The sequence below is a fragment of the Coptis chinensis genome, chromosome 5, assembly GCF_015680905.1.
Source record: "Coptis chinensis isolate HL-2020 chromosome 5, ASM1568090v1, whole genome shotgun sequence".
NCBI lineage: Eukaryota > Viridiplantae > Streptophyta > Magnoliopsida > Ranunculales > Ranunculaceae > Coptis > Coptis chinensis.
Window position 1 is genome coordinate 16,306,456 of NC_141460.1, and position 18,441 is coordinate 16,324,896.

At 37.5% G+C, this 18,441-nt stretch overlaps 2 protein-coding genes across 3 annotated transcripts in view; one reads left to right on the forward strand and one right to left on the reverse strand.

Annotated features, from left to right (window-relative positions):
• Window positions 1–1,414: 1,414 nt before the first annotated feature.
• On the forward strand, window positions 1,415–6,966 carry LOC147496888 (ribulose-phosphate 3-epimerase, cytoplasmic isoform-like). 2 transcript variants are annotated; one of them, XM_086559743.1, is made up of 9 exons: window positions 1,415–1,554; window positions 1,642–1,775; window positions 1,978–1,982; window positions 2,549–2,611; window positions 2,711–2,817; window positions 3,471–3,568; window positions 3,882–3,974; window positions 4,068–4,109; window positions 6,702–6,966. In XM_086559743.1, exons 2-9 carry the CDS (start codon window positions 1,662–1,664, stop codon window positions 6,855–6,857), a joined length of 678 nt encoding a protein of 225 aa, XP_086415869.1. In that variant the 5' UTR covers window positions 1,415–1,554; window positions 1,642–1,661; the 3' UTR covers window positions 6,858–6,966. The 2 variants fall into 2 exon arrangements, with proteins under 2 accessions (XP_086415869.1, XP_086415867.1); XM_086559741.1 differs by lacking the exon at window positions 1,415–1,554 and having other exon boundaries at window positions 1,639–1,775; window positions 1,978–2,098.
• Window positions 6,967–7,989: 1,023 nt separating this feature from the next.
• The window catches only part of LOC147496889 (chorismate synthase 1, chloroplastic-like), a 29,991-nt gene continuing 19,539 nt past the window's right edge, over window positions 7,990–18,441 (reverse strand). Inside the window, exons 7-15 of the mRNA XM_086562692.1 lie at window positions 15,795–15,878; window positions 15,597–15,689; window positions 11,687–11,767; window positions 10,857–10,988; window positions 10,633–10,740; window positions 10,437–10,506; window positions 10,332–10,396; window positions 9,938–10,022; window positions 7,990–9,780 (exon numbers count right to left, since the gene is read on the reverse strand). Of these exons, the coding sequence (XP_086418818.1) occupies window positions 9,626–9,780; window positions 9,938–10,022; window positions 10,332–10,396; window positions 10,437–10,506; window positions 10,633–10,740; window positions 10,857–10,988; window positions 11,687–11,767; window positions 15,597–15,689; window positions 15,795–15,878 (873 nt within the window). The 3' untranslated portion in view covers window positions 7,990–9,625. The remainder of the gene's footprint in view (window positions 9,781–9,937; window positions 10,023–10,331; window positions 10,397–10,436; window positions 10,507–10,632; window positions 10,741–10,856; window positions 10,989–11,686; window positions 11,768–15,596; window positions 15,690–15,794; window positions 15,879–18,441) is intronic.

Below are 18,441 nucleotides of genomic sequence, written 5' to 3' on the forward strand. Positions count from 1 at the left end.
TTGTATAAGTTGTTAATGTTGTTACTGTTGTTATTTTTTTATTTATTTATCGATTTGTCTTTACTAGTGACTTTGCACTAGGCCCCCCTGGAAGAAATTATATTCCTAGCTCCGTCACTGATCATAATACATTGGTTGAGTTGTTGGACTTGTTGATATTGGAGTTGAAGAAGAACCTCCTTCCCCATTTTTTGATTTTGACTTTTTGTGTAGGTCGAATTTCATTTATCACGTGTAGTCTCCTACATTTGGGTGAGTCTTTTCACCATATTATAGTATTGCATCAACTTCCAATTCTCATGTTTTATCCTTAAGGCTTTTATTGCTTCCTCAACCTACCAAATCACAAAAAAAAAAAAAACTAAAATAGAATTGAAAAATGTAATTTGAAACAAAATAACAAAATAGAAATAAGTAAATGATAGTTACAATCATATCATCAATATAGCCACTTTGGAAGTCAAAGAATCAAAACTTGTTGATATTTGATTGAACACCCATTTTTATGGTATTGAAGTTAAGACTTCCTTTCTAGATTTGCAAAATGAATTTAGAACCCTAATCCAAAAATCTTGACTTTTGATATTTTTGACCAATTTGATTGAACAACATCTTCTTCAATTGTTCATTTTTTGGATCTTTGAAAGAATTGTGTGAAACTTGTTGATATTTGATTGAACACCGATTTTTTATGGTATTGAAGTTGCGTTCGGTCTTCCTTTCTAGATTTGCATGAAATGAATTTAGAACCCTAATCCAAAAATCGTTTGACTTTTGCTCATTCCCCACTACATCATTTTGACCAATTTGTAGCTAAGCATTGGTAAGAGCAACATCTTCTTCAATTGTTCATGCAATCCCTCTAAACTTGGATCTTTGTTCTTGACTAGTTATTATGGTTTAGTTTAGAATATTGAGGAGGGAGAGTAGAGAGTAGAGAGTAGAATTGAATGTAAAAATATATAGTGCATGAAGTTATAGTGAAAGAATGAGAAAGATAGTCGTTTTTTTTAAATCAGAACATAGAACACGTTGCTTAGTAAGCCACACGGTTTTTGAACCGCGAGGGCTAAAACTGTAAGGTCATGCTACTTTTGAAACACCGCGCCATAGAAGCCCACAACAGCTGATTATCCCACTAGATGTTTAATAAACCGCATGGTTTTTGAAAAGTCGTCTGAAAAGTCGTATCGTACATTTGGTAAAACATCAATCCAAACACCAAATGGGACATTAATGGAGACACTAATTCATATATGCAAACACCAAACATAGGCTCCCATTTGGTGTTTGGGTTGCTGATTTTTTGATGTTGATAATTTGATAAAGATGGTTTTTAACCAAATTTTCAAGAATTTGGCTTGTATATCGCCGATATAATCCGAAATAGTCCGTACTATATCAGCCGAGGACCCACTTGGCTTGAAAATCTTTGACTCTCTGACTTTTTACTAAAGTAGAGTTGAAGAAATAACAAACCCCGCGCACGCTTGGCTCACCTATTCCAGTCTCTCTCTCTGTGTGTCGGGTGTTTTTCTCTTGATCAAAACAAAGGTATGATCTTTGTCGTTGTATAACTAAAAAATTGTTTGTTTGTTTGTTTGTTTTATGATGAAGTGGGTACTATTTTGTAATTTACAGTTTCTTCCCACTACTACTAAATGGCAACTGCGAAAATAGCCCCTTCAATGCTCTCCTCTGACTTTGCAAACTTGGCTTCAGAAGCTCATCGAATGCTCAATTTTGGTGCTGACTGGCTTCACATGGACATCATGGTACTACTCGTTTCTATTCCCTTCGTTATTCAGCTTTAACATGTAGCTGATATTCCAAAAACTTATAAGTACCCCACTTGGTAGACACCCCAACCTTAGGAAGTTCTTTGTTGAATCTTATGATATACATTTTTATGCTTTTATCAATCATGTTGAAACATTTTATATTAGCACTAACTTTTTTTGCGTGGCGTCTGTGCAGGATGGGTAGGTTTTGCTTCCATTTTTAATGTCTTGCCTTGATATCAGATACTTTGTTTGGCATGAGTACATCTGACTCATGGTTGAATTGTTTCAAGAGATGCTGCTAAGCGTATGTATTTGTATACATCCGTGCCCTGAATTTTTCAGACGTGTTTCTTCTTGAAATTGTCTTTACCTTTTTTTGAGTTTTTCGGGAAAGGTTTACTTGATTGCTTATGTCTAGTTCCTATTATACAATTTTTAAGAGAATTAATAATGGTGATGCCTTGTGTTATCTTTGTTGTATTGATGCAAATTAATCAGCACAAACAACCATTATCATATACACCACGAAATTAAAATGCACCTTAATTTCAAAAAAAATAAGAAAACATCTAAATAACTCAGTTAGGTTTGGACCCTGGTTCGCTTGTTAGGCTGCATCACATCAAGTTTATACCATACATGTTGTGGTAAAGTTTCCTATGCTCATACTGATGTTATTTTAGTATGCAAGAATTTTACTTTCTCTGAAACTCAGAATAGTTTAGGTATGGATCTCTCTTTGACACATACTTGTTTCGTCGTAGGCATTTTGTTCCAAATCTTACAATTGGAGCTCCAGTCATTGAGAGTCTGCGGAAACACACCAAGTATTGCCTCTATTGTTACTTATACATCCCCTTCATGGATTGAATATCCTGCCTGAAGTTCCCAATTTTAGCTTACACCTTCTGGTTTTAAATTTACAGGGCGTATCTTGACTGTCACCTTATGGTCACAAATCCTCTTGATTATGTGGAACCGTTTGGAAAAGCTGGTGCTTCAGGCTTTACTTTTCATGTTGAGGTATCAAAAGGTGGGTGTTACTGGTTTGCCTGATCCCAGAACCATAACAGTTACGAAAATATTGCTTCAGGGCATATTGCTCAAGCACTCATGTCTTATGGGATTAAAAAGAGTAAAAGTTGTAACTATCAAAAACATATTTGAGAATTATGGTTAATATGAATAAGAAACGTGTGGTAGAGTTTTGATAAATTGGCATCCATTTCATGGATCAAAGAAAATGTAAAGGGTAAGGGAGAAAATTGGAAATTGAAAACAAGGAAAGGAACTGAGACACCCGCATATAAATAAGACCTGACAACCCACAAATCCAGTATTAGTCTGCCGAAAGAGGGTCCCCTCCTTTCGTTATCCATGGACGTCCAAAGCTAAAGTTTAGCCTTGATGTTATGGATCATTGCTTCTGACACTTTATCGTTGAAGATTACATCATTCCTCATCCTTCAAATAGTCCACCAGGTCTCATATGGGACCAAAGGCCACAACCGATTTCCATAAGCCATTATTTGGAGCTAACCACCTCTCCAAGCATGAGGTCACCGGAATGTGTGGTAGACTTGTAGCTATGACATGATAACAACACATACATCTGATTTTTATAGGTATTAGTTACATTGATTCTTGTAGGTTGAGTTGATTGGATCTTATGAAAAACTTCTCCAGATAATTGGAAGGAACTCGTTCGGAATATTAAATCAAAAGGCATGCGTCCTGGTGTTGCACTGAAACCTGGAACTCCAGTTGAAGAGGTTTATCCACTGGTATGCACCCACTCTGGCCTTGTTGCAGTGGTTTGATTGATCTATGTAAACTTATGTTTTATGTTTTATATCAAACCGCTTAAGTCATTAAAACGATAACCTCCCCGCAATCCAACCCCCTGGTGGGAAATGGAGAGAAGTCCTATTAGTTGTGCAAGGTCAATGGGAGACAGATCACTATTGAAATTTTAGATTTTGTGAATTTTGCGCTGTTGGTTAAGTTGCACGCGAAATATGTGGAATAATTCTAGTTTATACTGGAACCCAATTCCCAGGAAGTTAAAAACAATTTCCTTCTTTTGTTTTACAACAGCTTGAGGATGAAATTCCTGTTGAACTGGTCCTTGTTATGACGGTGGAACCTGGATTTGGGGGTCAAAAGTTTATGCCAGAAATGATGGATAAGGTGTGCTTTCTTTTGTTTCTTATAATAAAGTGGGTGCTCTTAATCTATTTCCATGTTAAGATTATTAATACTTCTGGATTTATGAATGCATAGGTCCGTACGTTGAGGAAGAAGTACCCGTCTCTTGATATAGAGGTAAGCATATCTTACTTTTGTTGTATCATCATCAGTAAATCAATTGATATTGAGGTGAAGTGGTGAACTGTTTCGTATTAGTTTGCTCTTTTGTTTTTTATTGCAATTTTATTTGTGTGCTTGATAAACTTAATGTAACTTATATATTTGATAGAAGGATGCTATTTCTGTATTTTGGTTTGTGCAAAGTTCAAAATAGATTTTGTAGATTTCTATCTTCTGCCGTGACATGAATCAGGAATTCGGTGTTTTGAAATTGGTCTGAACCAATTCTGAAGGGCATAACCTTTCTTGGGAGGGTTTCTAGGCACCAGACAGCGTACGTAACTTTTCATTTCCTTCAAAATATGAAGGCTCTTGACAACATCCCTCCGAAACAAAGTGTTTGCCTTTTGCCTCTACATGTTGCCTAACATATAGTTGAGAATCAACACAAACGCTCTTTCATTCCAACTCTGCTTTCATGACTGGATACCTAATCCTAAGAAGGGTCAATGTAGTTTTGAATTGGGGCCCCTTGGGCCCCTTTTAGAATTAACAACCTTTGGAGTGTGGTGACCATGTTAATCATTGACAACATGTCAGTCTTTCTGTTCCACCTAATAAAAAAGAGGTAGAAGAGGTCGCGGTCATGGTCGCCATTGAGGTAATAAATATTATCCCCCCTCCACAATCATCTACTAGGTGCACCCCAAGGTGTCAAAATCGTGTAATCATATGGTAATACATGGAGATCTAAGGTAATTGATTGTGATCGTATTACATGAAGTCTGTTTAATGTTTGGGCATGATGATTTCTCTGTTTTACTTCAATTGCTTGCTCGTGCTTATGTCTACGACGTTAAGATGGATATTCCAGAATTTGATGGTACCTTAGATGCATCACATGTTGGATGATAGGTGTCATAAGGTCTTTGACTATAAGGGTTATGGTGACCTTAAGTGCGTAAAGCTAATTGAAACTTGCGTCAATGGGTATGGTCAGGTAGTCCAGGATGTGGCAGGGGTATAGATGAATTGTTGAATAGATGAAGACGGAAAGGGAATCCATGTGGAGATTTTACCGCCTACTTCTGGGCGTGTTCTCTCCCATCATGTGCAAAGATGTCTTTAGAAGTAAATACGTTTCACCCCGTCTTTGTTTCTTCGGTCTCTGTGATTCTAGCACTGAAAAGTTTCATTCCCTTGCTTCTCGTGCTAGCGGCTAGCCTCACAGTGGGGAGGTATCTTCAGATCTCGATAAGCATATTCAGAATGTCTCCGGTTTTATCGACATTTCTTAATGTGAAGCCTACCAATGTGCATTGAAGTTTGACTTTTGAAGCTCGTTTTGCTTCCCATCCCTCAGCTGCTTTTCCTCTGTCCAATTCTACTGTAGCAAAGGGAAAGAGAAATTTATTGACATTGGTTGTAAATGTTTCTTTGTAACAAAATTATGCATATTGCTTCTGAGTTCTGTTTGTCGAAAGAAGAGAAAAACACCTTCAATTGCAGAGGGAAATTTTGCTCAAGATGAGAACCCTGCGGTTCCTAGAAACGATGAGCATATATGGCTGCTTTAGCCATCCGACGACTGTTGAGATTCATCATGTGAGAGTTTTTACCTAGTATAAACATTTTGAGGTCGAGAGCTGGGGAGGATGATGAGATGCATCATGGTGTGACGCTATGATGCACGGATATTCCTAAAATGCCATTGCACACGTATCGGTCGGGTACGATACGGATATTGGATACTTCTAGGGTATTGGAATCTTGAAATAGACCTGATCCGATAGTTCTACTCCATTGAAATGTAAATTGTTCTTGAGGCTTCAAGCTGTATTGGCTTTGACACATGTTATGATAGTTTTTCACATGTTTCTGACTAACTTTACTCAAAAAACTACTAACATAATTTTCAGAATACACACATATTTTAAAATATTCATATTAATTAGTCGTACCCATAGGCCGTACCCGTATCCTAATATTTCAAAAAAGCCGTATCGTACCCTGTACTGGTGTCGCCGTATCGGTACCCGTACTTGTATCTGTGCAACATAGGCGTGACGTGACCAAAACATAAATATTCCTGCGCTTTCTGTTATTATTATTTTTTTGTATATATAAGTTCTTTTATTTATATGAATCTTTTTACTTAGTTTCCTATCTTCTTTTAAGTATTTTGTTACCCCTTTGCTATAATTAAGGGAATGTATTAAGAAACAACTCAATAGTTAATTAATGAGTTAATAAAAGTTTGTAAGTTATATTTAGGGTTTCTATCATAAACCCCAGCCGTGCTTCTCAAATTTTCATTAGTATCCAGTAAGTTCTTGGTTCCGTGACATAATAGACTTAATACATGAAATGGTTCATAACAGTGGTTATGATTATCCAACCAGACAGCCAGACCTATTCTTTTAGTATCAGATCTCTTAGGCATGGCTGCATGGATGCCTCTTTGGCCCTTTTCAGATGATCCTGTGTCTACACAACAATCGATTAATGGCTCTATTTCATATTGAGAAGTTACAAGTGTCGTGTTCCACCGTGAGCTCATTTATATAATTATCTGTTAACGCCTGACATTAAATCTGTTGATAAAAGGTGGATGGTGGGTTAGGCCCTTCAACCATTGGCATGGCAGCTACTGCAGGAGCAAATTGTATCGTGGCTGGAAGTTCTGTTTTTGGAGCTGCAGAGCCAGATCAAGTCATATCCCTTTTGAGGAAGAGTGTGGATGATGCTTCACAGGCAAGTTAATTTGATATTATTAAATGGTGATTTGTTGTCCATCAGTAAACTTGTGCACAATATTGACTTGTATGATAGTGGAGTTTTTTAGTATAATAAAATATAATTGTTTGAAATACATGTAGTGTATATGCTCTTTCCTGTATGGATGATGATGCAGCTTTTTGAAATTTAAGAGCCCGTTTGGCAATCAAAAGTCATGTATTAGGGAAAAATAAAGGTACGGAAATTTTGTTGGGGGGGGGGGCGCACAACATGCTGTACTACCCCAGTTCAGACTAAAGCGGGAACCATTTATAAAGAATGGTATCAGTAAAAATAGACTTCAAATGGGCTTCCTACTTTTTGATTCATGAACTGCGGAGAAATTACTGTCCCTCCAAAATTTTGTGATCCTAATTGACTGCATGCCGATGGAACAATTCTTCCATCTAGCTTGTAAATCCCAAGGCACTTGACCACTACTAAAAGCTAGAGCAGCAGCTTCAGAGTCAGTCTCAACCCCACAGATTTCTTGAATCTCTTTCAATGGCTTTTCTACACCCTCAAGCTTGCTTTGTAGTTAGAACCTGTGCCAATATTCTTCCACAAAGACATCTTGACCTCACCCATAGTATCCCTAACAGTGACACTAATTCCAGAGGACCTGGGTTACCAAAAGCAGCACCATCTGTGTTAAGTATAGTGATATGATATTATTCTCAGGAGGAACCCAGCAGCAGTTCTTAAGTCTTCACTTTAGGAGCAGTTCTACGAATAGGTACCGGGTAGTCTACACCACATGCCAAAATTTAAGAATAGAAAGCTCCAAAATTGACTTTAATGGCTTTAATGGCTGTCTCCCTCTCTCCTGAGGGATAAAGCCTCTTCGCCACTTCGCCTCTCCTGCGGGCCATAGCAGTTACCCAAGCCTCTCCTGTGGGCCATAGCAGCTCTTCCCCCTCCTCTTCAGATCTCTAAAAAAAAAAAAAAAACATAGATCTGATCTGTTTTAACTTTCTCTTGATCCATTTTTGGGTTTTCTCTTTCCACAAATCTTCTCCTCGACTTCTTTAGTGTCTCATTGCTGTGGTGATGAAGAAAAAAAAGAAAAAAAAGGAGCTTGGTTGTTTTTATGGGTTTTTCTAACCCATAGTGTGATCGGCATAGATCGATTGGATCAAGAGCTGTGGTCTTTGGGGTTTATGGTTTCTACTTTGTGGAAAGCCACCCCCTTTTTGCAGGCTAGTTCTTTGTTGAAGATCCAATACAAGTACGATCTCGGTTTCCTATTTCCAGTTTTATTAAAGTGTTATTTGGTTGGCAACATCAAGTCAGATATACGTGGTTGGACATTTCTCATACGATGTCGGAGGTGTAATTGGATTCTTTTGCTTGTAACTGGTTGTGGTTGTCTTCAGTGTTGGTTGGGCAGGAGTGAGGTTCTTTCCGTTTATCTTCTCCCTTTCCGGATTGCTGGTTTGGGGGGTTTTATGGTCAGGCCACCACCCCTTTGTAAGGTTCTTGGTGAGGCTCACCTTCTAGGTGTAGCTAATCTGCCGCTGTCACAGAGTTTATTGCTTTGTGGTTTGGAGACTTTTGGGTCTTCGTCTTGGGAGAATCAGAACTCGTGGTTGATCAGTGCTGAAGCAACTCAGGTGGGGAAGAAGCATGGGTTGAAGATTTCAGATTCGTGTTGGTGTTGGGAGTTCGATGCAAGGGAATCTATCTCAAACATACTTGGATGTTTGTGTTTTTTCTTGCATTTGATTTACTGTTTCTTTCATGTATTTTTGATAGTTGTCTGTTCTGTAAGTTACTATCTTTTGAATTAATGAAATGTGGAATTATCGAAAAAAAAAAAAATTTGACTTTTATGTGTAGTAGAAGTGCAAAAGGCAGATTTAGATTGACAACCCAGTAATGAAAGTGAAAAGTTTAAAAGTTAAGCTGGAATCTAAAATGTACAGGGACCCCTGATCTTGCATATTTGGTTTTAGGTTGCATGGTTTACAAAAGTTCGATCTTGCAGCCGTTGGTATAAATGCCAAAACTGGTCTTGTTCATAGGGTTGTTTTTTCGACTTGGTAATACCATAATACACTAGTACATCTGACCTGGGAGCGTAAACCATTAAATATCAACTATACTTGGGTGGCGATGTGAGTCCTAATAAAATGTATTTTTTACATGAAGTAAATAACTAAATAAATAAATAAAATACAAGTTTATTTTTACAAGGGAGAAGTCACCTGAGACAAGTAACTAAAAACTAACTTGGGAAACAAGAATAACATGACATTCTAAACTACCCAGTTCCCACCATTATGTGTGGACTGGTGGTACACCAATAGGCTAGTGATGCTCACTAGCTGATGTGATCTAATCGACGGAAACTTCGATTAATTGATCCAACATCAATAAAAGGGATGGAACCCTAAATTACTGTTAGGGAAAACCGGGATAAAACCCTAAAAGCCTTGGCTTTAATATTTTTTCGTTAATCCAAAAACAACCTCCTAATCTATTAGAAGCCCTTATTTATAAGCTGGGGTTTGCTTGACAACAAAGCAAACCAATAGTATAAAGACACGTGGACCAACTAATAAAATAAATAAAACAATAACAATTAACATAATAAAGACCTGTGCTTGAACTTGGACAGGTCCACCACATGATTTACATCATATACGAATAAGAAAACATCTAATAGTACCACACTATACTTCATAACAGCAACCATGTAGGGAGTTGATTGTGTGAAAGAAATACGAGTCCAATAGCAAATTCATTTCTTCTCAACAATTGATCGGCTGGAGATTTGGCAGCTCGACGTTTGGCTTGATCGAGTCTTGTAGAGCTGGATTTATTGGGAACAGTTGACATTGGCCATGGTGAGCAATCAATTGATCTACAAGCACCAGGGCCACCATAGCTTCCACCACTGGCACCGCTGCATGACCAAATTATTCAGCGATGAGCAACAATTTCAATTATGAATTTCTCTTTTAAGTAGCGAATTGAAGAGAAAGGTAAGGTGAACCCGTAGGCACATGGATAAACAAGTCAAAGAAGAATGAGATGGTGTTATAAACAATATAGGTATATACCTCGAGGGACAACACAAGGATCATGTCGACCACGGGTAATGAGTTTTATCTCCTGCCGGTCTCTGGTTACTGTGAGCTGTTTCTTCTGAAAACACCACAGTGCCGTAAAATTTCATATTAGAAAATGGATAAACCACCAGAAAGTAGGATCGTTTACTATGTTTTTTGTTCTTATAGATTATTGTTTCTTAGAGAGCAAATACAAACTTCTCCTATTGTCATTGACCCATGGCAAGAACACAAGTTAGGGACCTGAAGCTAAGCCATTTTCCTTGAGATGATAATTAAGCTCAGTGAAATTATATGAAGATGATATCTGCTGTTGCTTTCTTTGTTCTTTTTTTCCTAGTAAACGTGACAACGTCGGAAAATTAAGCCATCAGATAAAACTTACTGCTATTGTAGGTGTTGGCTTGAAAACTACTCTCATGTTTATGATTTCTCCGTTGGATATGCCACCTGCAAATCACCAATGTAGCAGCTCAAAAAAAGTATTTACAGAGAGAGAGAGAGAGATTTCCACGCTCATCTATATAGAACACATCATTATGTTGGCTACCAGTCAGAAGGTACCTGCAGGTGTAAAATGGAAAGCAGTTATAACCTGATTCTAATAACATCAGTACCCTATGTCGCCTAAAAGGTACAGTTCCAAAGACAGGGCAGTGAAACATCTGTAGTCCTCTCTGCATTATCGTACCTGCAAATCCACTTCCAAATTCGAACCCCATTGTTGCAGGTATTGATGTGATAGCTTTTGCTAGCTCGGCAGCAAGTTTATCAAAGACTGGTGAACCTAGACCCTGTCAGTCATACAAGTATAAGGTGAAATTGATTGTGAAAAGTAGCGGTAATAATAACTAGAATGCAAAGTTTCTTCCACTATCTAAGAATGCTTAATGAAGTGATTAATTCTCACACGTGGGACGTTCCTCGCAATACACGTCACAACTCCACCAACAGAGTCTCCTTGAACTCTGACAGCATCAATGGATGCAATCATTTTCTCAAAGTACTCTGGATCTGGGCACCTAACGATATTACTTTCGATCTGATATGGTTAACGAAAAACAAACTTCTCAGTATATAAACTTCTCAGCAGACCTGTTAGATATATCAATTTAAAATACATGCTTCCTTTAAGTTAAAGGAATTCCCAGGTCGAGTTGATGTGTTTCCAATAAGAATTTTCCACTAAACAAAGTATTTTGAAGCACAGGCAAATGCTACGCTTGCACCTGTGCCTTCGAGGTGCTAGGCAAGCACTGATGGAAGGCGCTCACCTTTTACCTATGGATTTTACTTCATAGCTCTCGGTAAGATGTGCAGCCTAAATTTAGCTTCCGATGCTTCCCCTATACCTCATATGGAATAATTGTGCCGGACTCTGCCGCAGTGTGTATATTTCATTTTTGAAAGGGTTAGTTAGTGTTATCCCAGGTGAGCCAATTACGATTCCCCCAACACACACTAGATGGGCAATTAGGGTCTCCCCAAATATACACAAAAAAAAAATACTAGGAAAAGACCCTAATTTCCCCATCTAGTAGGGCATTTATTAAGGGGGAAATCTTAATTAGCTCATCTAGTAGGGAGTAATACTAATTAATCTTTTTGAAAATATAATTATCATTCAGTGAAATATCCCCAGGCATGTATGTTTCTCAAACACCTAAAGCTCACCAGTTTTAGGTGTTTGGGTTTGCAAGACCTCATTTTAGAAACCTAAAACCAAAATCTAGTACAAACCTGATTGAGTGTAAGTGTCTCATGGTTAACCGAATCTTTAGGAAGAACAATGTCGTGCACTTGCGAGGCATATGCAAGAACCTGAAAAAGATTATGAATGTTAGGACACCTCAAGAAAGCACTAGCACAGAAATAGGCGAAATGGTATTCTGCACATATGCAACTAGCGGCTTCGAAGATAATTAGACTCGTCAGGCTAAATGTAAAATTTGCTACTAATTAGAGTTAACTAGTAACAAAATGGTCTACATGAAAAACCGAGTCATCCCTATGCTATATATTATTCCCTATATAGAACTGGAAGTAGCTCTGTACAAGATCATTATTGTACACTAGCATCATGCACGCACGTGTTATGCACGTTTTAGTAATTCACCCGTGAAATCACATAAACGCACGCATGTATTTATCTTTCTCAAAACATTGGTGGGTGAGTGGGTCCTTGATGTGATGTGTTTTCTGGAACTTATAAATTGAGTCCGGTTTCTCTATAACCGGGTACAGAGATGGAATCTCTATAACTGGTTATAAACTTTGTACTACCTGTCTACTTTAACAGCCCATAACTTCGGTTAGTTTCCCTTCTTATTTCATGTATTTTTTTTTTTTTTTTTTAATATCTAACTAAAAAAACCCCATTTCATGTATTTTTTTTTTTTTTTTTCTCTTTTTAATATCTAACTAAAAAAACCCCCCTATCATAAATTCATAATTTAAATAAAAAAAAAAAAACCTGACCGATCTTAGCAGGGGCGGATCCATGGGGTGGGCTTCAGTCAGTGTTTGTGATTCCGAACGGAATATCGGAATTCCGCCCAATATTTTGATTTTTCAAAAAATTGGAAAAAACAACATAGGGTCAAAATCTTGATGATTCAGAAATTATTCGAAATTTTGAATATGACATGGGTCGAAATATTATGAATTTCAGTTTTTAGATTTGTCGGAATTCTGATAATTTCGAAATCCCGAACTATGGCTGTAGCACACCCAACTTTTCAAACCAGATGATCAAATGACTAGTATGGTTTGTCTTAACTTAAAAATGACATGAATCCTAAAAAATAATAAATGATATGAATGGGGCTGTGGGGTGGAGGTTAACTGGATTTAGAGGAAAAAGAAAAAAGGTTAAGTCACTAAGATGGAGGGGCGGATCTAGGATTGCCATTCAAGGGGGCTGCTACAACTAACATACGCTATAAATGTTTTTTTTTTGGTGAATTATACACTATTATAACTAGTATTTTTCTTTTTCGACGGAAAAGTTGAGTGTGTTGTAGCTCAGCTAGGGGTGCAGTCGGATATCCAAAAATCCAAATCCGATTTGTATTTGTATTCGTATTCGAAAAATAAGATATTATTCGAAAATTTCAGATATTGGATTCGGATTAGGATAAATTTTTCTATCCGAAGAAGTTTCAGATACAGATGCGGATTCAAGTGATATCCGTCGGATAATATCCAATCCGATTTCTTATAACATAAATGCAATATTTCATTCTTATATATCGGCACACTTACTTAACTACTTAAGTATTATTATAAAATCTAGTCCATTATCCCAATAACAGTAACTATTAATGCCAGTGTTTTAGAAAGAGAAAGTGTTAAATTCTAGGTTCATTCAATACGCCAGTACACCACTCCCTCCCCTTCTTCCTCAAGTTCTGAACTTCTGGAAGGCAAGACCACCACGGTTCACAAGAGCATCTCTTTTCTCCACCTCTTTTCTCTATCTCTCCGTGCGAATCAAATACACCCACCTTTTCTTCCTCTATCATTTTCTTAACATATTAGTAACAAGAACAAGAACAAGCAAGTCTAGGTCTAGTTTAACGATGAATCCTTCCAAATGTTTTTTAAAATAAAACTATGATACCACCACCACTAGCATATTCAATAATAATTTAGTCAATGTTATTGAATATGATAATTGTTACTACTTGCTGAAAGTGGAGGTGGTAATTGCTTTTATGTTGTTAATAATTTAGTTTTCTTATTTGAATGAATAGACAGATCTAACTTTGGAGTTTTATTAATTTTAATTTTATTTTGAGTTTTTGTGATATTTTTTATCGAATCGGATATTATCCGATTCGGACATCGGATTTGGATCGGATTCAGATTCGGATATGAGTGCATAAGTACGGATTCGGATACAGCCATATTCGAATCCAAACCTATCCGTCTGCACCTCTAGCTGCATCCATAGTTCGGGATTTCAGAATTATCGGAATTCCGCCTAATCCAAAAAATGAAATTCATAATATTTCGACCCATGTCATATTCGGAATTTCGACTAATTTCGAAATCATCAATATTTGACCCTATGTTGGTTTTTCCCGTTTTTTGAAAAACCGAAATATTGGGCAGAATTTCAATATTTCGTTCTGAATCATGAACATTGGTTGCAGCCCACCTCCCCCTAGGGGTGATAATTTGGCCCTCAGGCCCTCAACCCGCCCCTCAAAATTGTATGTTCAAGCCCTCAAAAGTTGGCCCTCACAGATTTGAGGGGCGGGCCGGCCCAACCCTCATGCTTATTAGGGGCGGGCTAGGGCCTAGGTTTTGAAGCATTAGCCTAGCCCTCATATGTTTTCTTGTTATTTTATATTCTATTTATGTATTATAATTTAATTATCTAAGTTGTATAAAAAAAAATTACTAAATTAGTTTTCAATAGAGAATAAATTAGAATATAACATAACATATGTGTTTTTTGTAATTGATTTAATGATATGTATATAAGTCATACACAAAAACAAATCCAACCTAACAAGTAATAACATAGTTAAGTATGAAAAATGTAGATGTTTTAAGAATATCATCTCTTCCACCATCTTTATCTATTATTATTTTTTTTCTTCTAAAGGCATAACAATTAGTTTTGTATATTTAGTTAAAATTGATATACATAATCAAAGTATGATAAAAATAAATAAAAAATCACAAAAAAAAAAAAAAAAAACTAGTCAAGTATAATTAGATCGGGCCCGACCCGGCCCTCAAAAATGAGGGTTGAGGGGCAAGTTAAAGGTTTGTGTTTTCATACTTGACCCTACTCGACCCAGCCCTCAATACAAAATAGGGGCGGGCTGACCGACCCTCAATCACGAGGGCTTTTATGGTTTGAGGGGCAGGCTAGCCCGGCCCGGCCTTTTTATCACCCCTACCTTCGCCCCCTTGGATCCGCCCCTGCTGAGATGGGTCGTTTATTTATTTATTTATTTAAGTTATGAACTTTTTTAGTTAGATATTAAAGGGAGAAAAAATGGAAATAGATGAAATAAGGGAAACTAACGGAAGGTATGGGGCTGTTAAAGTAGACAGGTGGTACAAAATATATAGCAGTTACAGAGATTCCATCTCTGTACCCGGTTATAGAGGAACCGGACTCTTATAAATTTGGCCCGTGACAGTACTATTCGCACATCTGCCATTAGCAAATTATTGTTTTGCCCACAAAAAACAAATCTGACATTTAGAAAATTACCGTTTTTCCACTCTCAAAAATCAAAAAAATAATAAAAAATTAAGAAATTGCCACCGCAAAATCACAAAATAATGATTCTACCACCGTACATAAAACAATAGATTTGTGTTTGTTATAGGGGCAGAAATATCATTTCTCACTCTTAAAAAGCATTTTATGACATTTGTCAATCATTAGTGGTCCATTTTTGACAAAAAATAATAAAGTATTAAACGAAATTACTTATTTACCCCTGTGACACAAAACCACTATTCCTCACACCCCATATTTTTCTAATATGGTAAGATACTAGTATACTACAATTAGTTGCACATGCTTTTTGCATTAAAAGTTTGTAAATTTTATATAAACTTGAATCAAAGTTTCTTCAGATAACAAAAACTTAGTGAGCAATTTGCAATTTAAAAATCCTACTTCCGTTCCTGAATAAGCTCTAAGAATGGTCTTTGCAATTGCTCCAGCTGAAACTCTCCCAATGGTCTCCCTTGTAGAAGATCTACCACCTCCCTATATATGTCCATTTGCAAACATGTTAAGTTCATCAAAAGCAAAAAATTAAGTTTATGCCTACAATACGTGAAAAAATAGCTTTAGCCTGATTGATGAGATTACCGGCACTGCTCTCACTCCATACTTGGAGTCATAGGTTGCATCTGCATGAGATGGCCTATATGCAAGGTCAAGTTCACTATAATCCTGAAAAAGTTCAATAAGACGAGGATGTTTTCAAGCTTATATATCGTAACATTACACTAATATAATCCATTCCAAAACTTGGGAAACACAAGCAGAGTGTTTGACGAAAAATAAACTGAACTATACTTCCATGGATGATGAATAAACTACTGGTATAAATGTATAATTATATTTCTAAAGTGTCAAATGAAATGTAGCAACAAACATAAAATATAAATTTGGAGAGCCAGCTGGCAAATGAGCAATGTTTTTTTTTTTTTTTTATTAACTTACCCATATTATAAATATATGCTTAAAAGATCATAGGCTGTATGTTTTGCTCCATCATACACTTCGGAAGACGTCTCAAGCTTAACTGTTGGATAGCCCAGCCAGCTAAGTCATGAGCATCCCCATTATAAATCCTACTTATCCAAAGAAACTTATGAAACTGCAAGGAAGTTACAAGATTGTTTATCGAGTCTCTCAAGCTCTCTAAAGCCCAGTGACAACTTGGACTTGTGATAGCTTTAATCACCTCAGCACAATCTCCTTGGAAAATGACTTCCTGCCAGCCTACTGCTATGGTTAGTCGAGCTGCCACTTCTGCTGCCACCATCTCTGCTTCTTCTACAGACCTTGCCTTAAACCTCCTTGTTGCAGCTCCTACAATTCTGCCCTCATCATTAGTAGCAATGCATCCAGCTGCTACCCATCCAGTCTCTCTGATGAAAGCAGCATCAAACCTAATCACCACACATTTATTAGGGATATCAGCAAAAACAGTTGGATATTCATTCAATTGCATATCTAGATTAGAGTCAGAAGAAACTCCCTCCTCCTTGAAAGCTTGGATGCATTTCACCGCCTCCACAGAGCTTCTTCTAAGCACCTTATCCCTATTAGCTTTCTTTTGTTCAAATTTGATCTCATTCCTAATTCTCCACATGTTGTTAAGAATGCAGCAGGCCAACACTCCAGCATAAGCTATGTCCTCCTCGGAACTCTGGCTCCAGGACAGGAATGTTTCCACCCAGCTTTTTATGGTTCCCTTTTCAGGTCCAACCACCCTTAGTCCCAAGCCAGATGTAAACCAGAGGGCTCTCGCCCATTCACACTCAAAGAACAAGTGGAATGTCAGTTTCAATGGTCTTATAGCATAAAGGGCATGATAAGTCCCCTGGAACTTTCTTAAGGGGCTAATTTGTCCCCCATTGGGAGTCCTGTCATATATAGTTTCCAGAGAAATAAGAGGGTGTTAACTGAGAGCTTAGCCCTCCAGATGTGAGCAATGGTTTTTGAGCTATATTTGGAAGTCTGTCCCTCCCATTTGCTATGATTCAACATGGAGTAAACAAATTTCACAGTTAAGCTTCCAGACCTATCCTCACACCAAATCATCTTATCCTTGCTAGCCCCCAAAGGCCTTTCAACCACCTCCAGAATCTTTTGCCTTATGAAAGGCTCAAAGTGTAGATCTAACACCTCAGGTCCCAGCCAGACCCATCACTTTTGAAAAGGCCAGACACTTTCATGTTCTCAAGATCTGGGTTATTCACCCCTAGCTTTTTAAGGGTCCTTGGTTTCCCATTGCACATAAGCCAAGGATCCTTCATAACTGAAATGGATTGCCCATTATGGATGTTCCAAAGGACTCCTTCACTGATAGTATTGAACACCCTATGTATACCTTTCCAGAAGAAAGAGGCATAATTAGGGAGCTTTTCAACATCACCAATCCAATTTTTGCTGTATATACTATACTATAAAGCGTTTTGGTCCACATGGACTCCACATCTGTTGCAGCCTTCCATGGTAGCTTTGCCAACATGGCCACATTCATCTCCCTTGTTTTTCTAAACCCCAACCCTCCATATTTTTTGGGTTTACACATGTGTTCCCACCCAATGGTGTGGACACTTTTTGTTGTTTCTGTCCCATTCCAGAAAAAGTCTCTACAAGCCTTGTCTATTTTTTCACAAGTCGAAACAGGCAGCATGTAGGTAGACATGACATATAGAGGTGTTGTTTGGGTCACAGAGCTTATGAGAGTAGCTCTGCCAGCCTGAGACAACACTTTGGCTTTTAGCCCTTAATCTTTTTGTGGAAATTATCCACCAGGAAATCAAAATTCTCTGTTTTTCTTTGGGATAACATAACAGGAATCCCTAGATATTTCTCTTTGGATTCAAACTGCCCCATTTTCATCTTTTTAGTCGAAGCTTGTTTATGATTTTCACATTCCTACTGAAAAACATGCTGGACTTATCAAAATTAATTTTCTATCCAGATGCCTCACAGTAATCATAAAGAATCTGTCTGAGGTGACCCCCATCAGTCGTGTTGGCCTTAGTGAAAATAATCAAATCATCTGCATACAACAGATGAGTGATGGGGGGGGGGGGAGGGACCTCTTTTTATTTTGATACCATGTAGCAGCCCCTCATGCTCTTTTCTAGCTATAAGCCTAGACAGAGCCTCAGAAACCAGGATAAAGAGATAAGGGGATAAAGGATCCCCTTGTCTTAACCCTCTTTCAGGTTTGAACTTCTTCAGAGGAGACCCATTAAGTAAAACTTGAAAA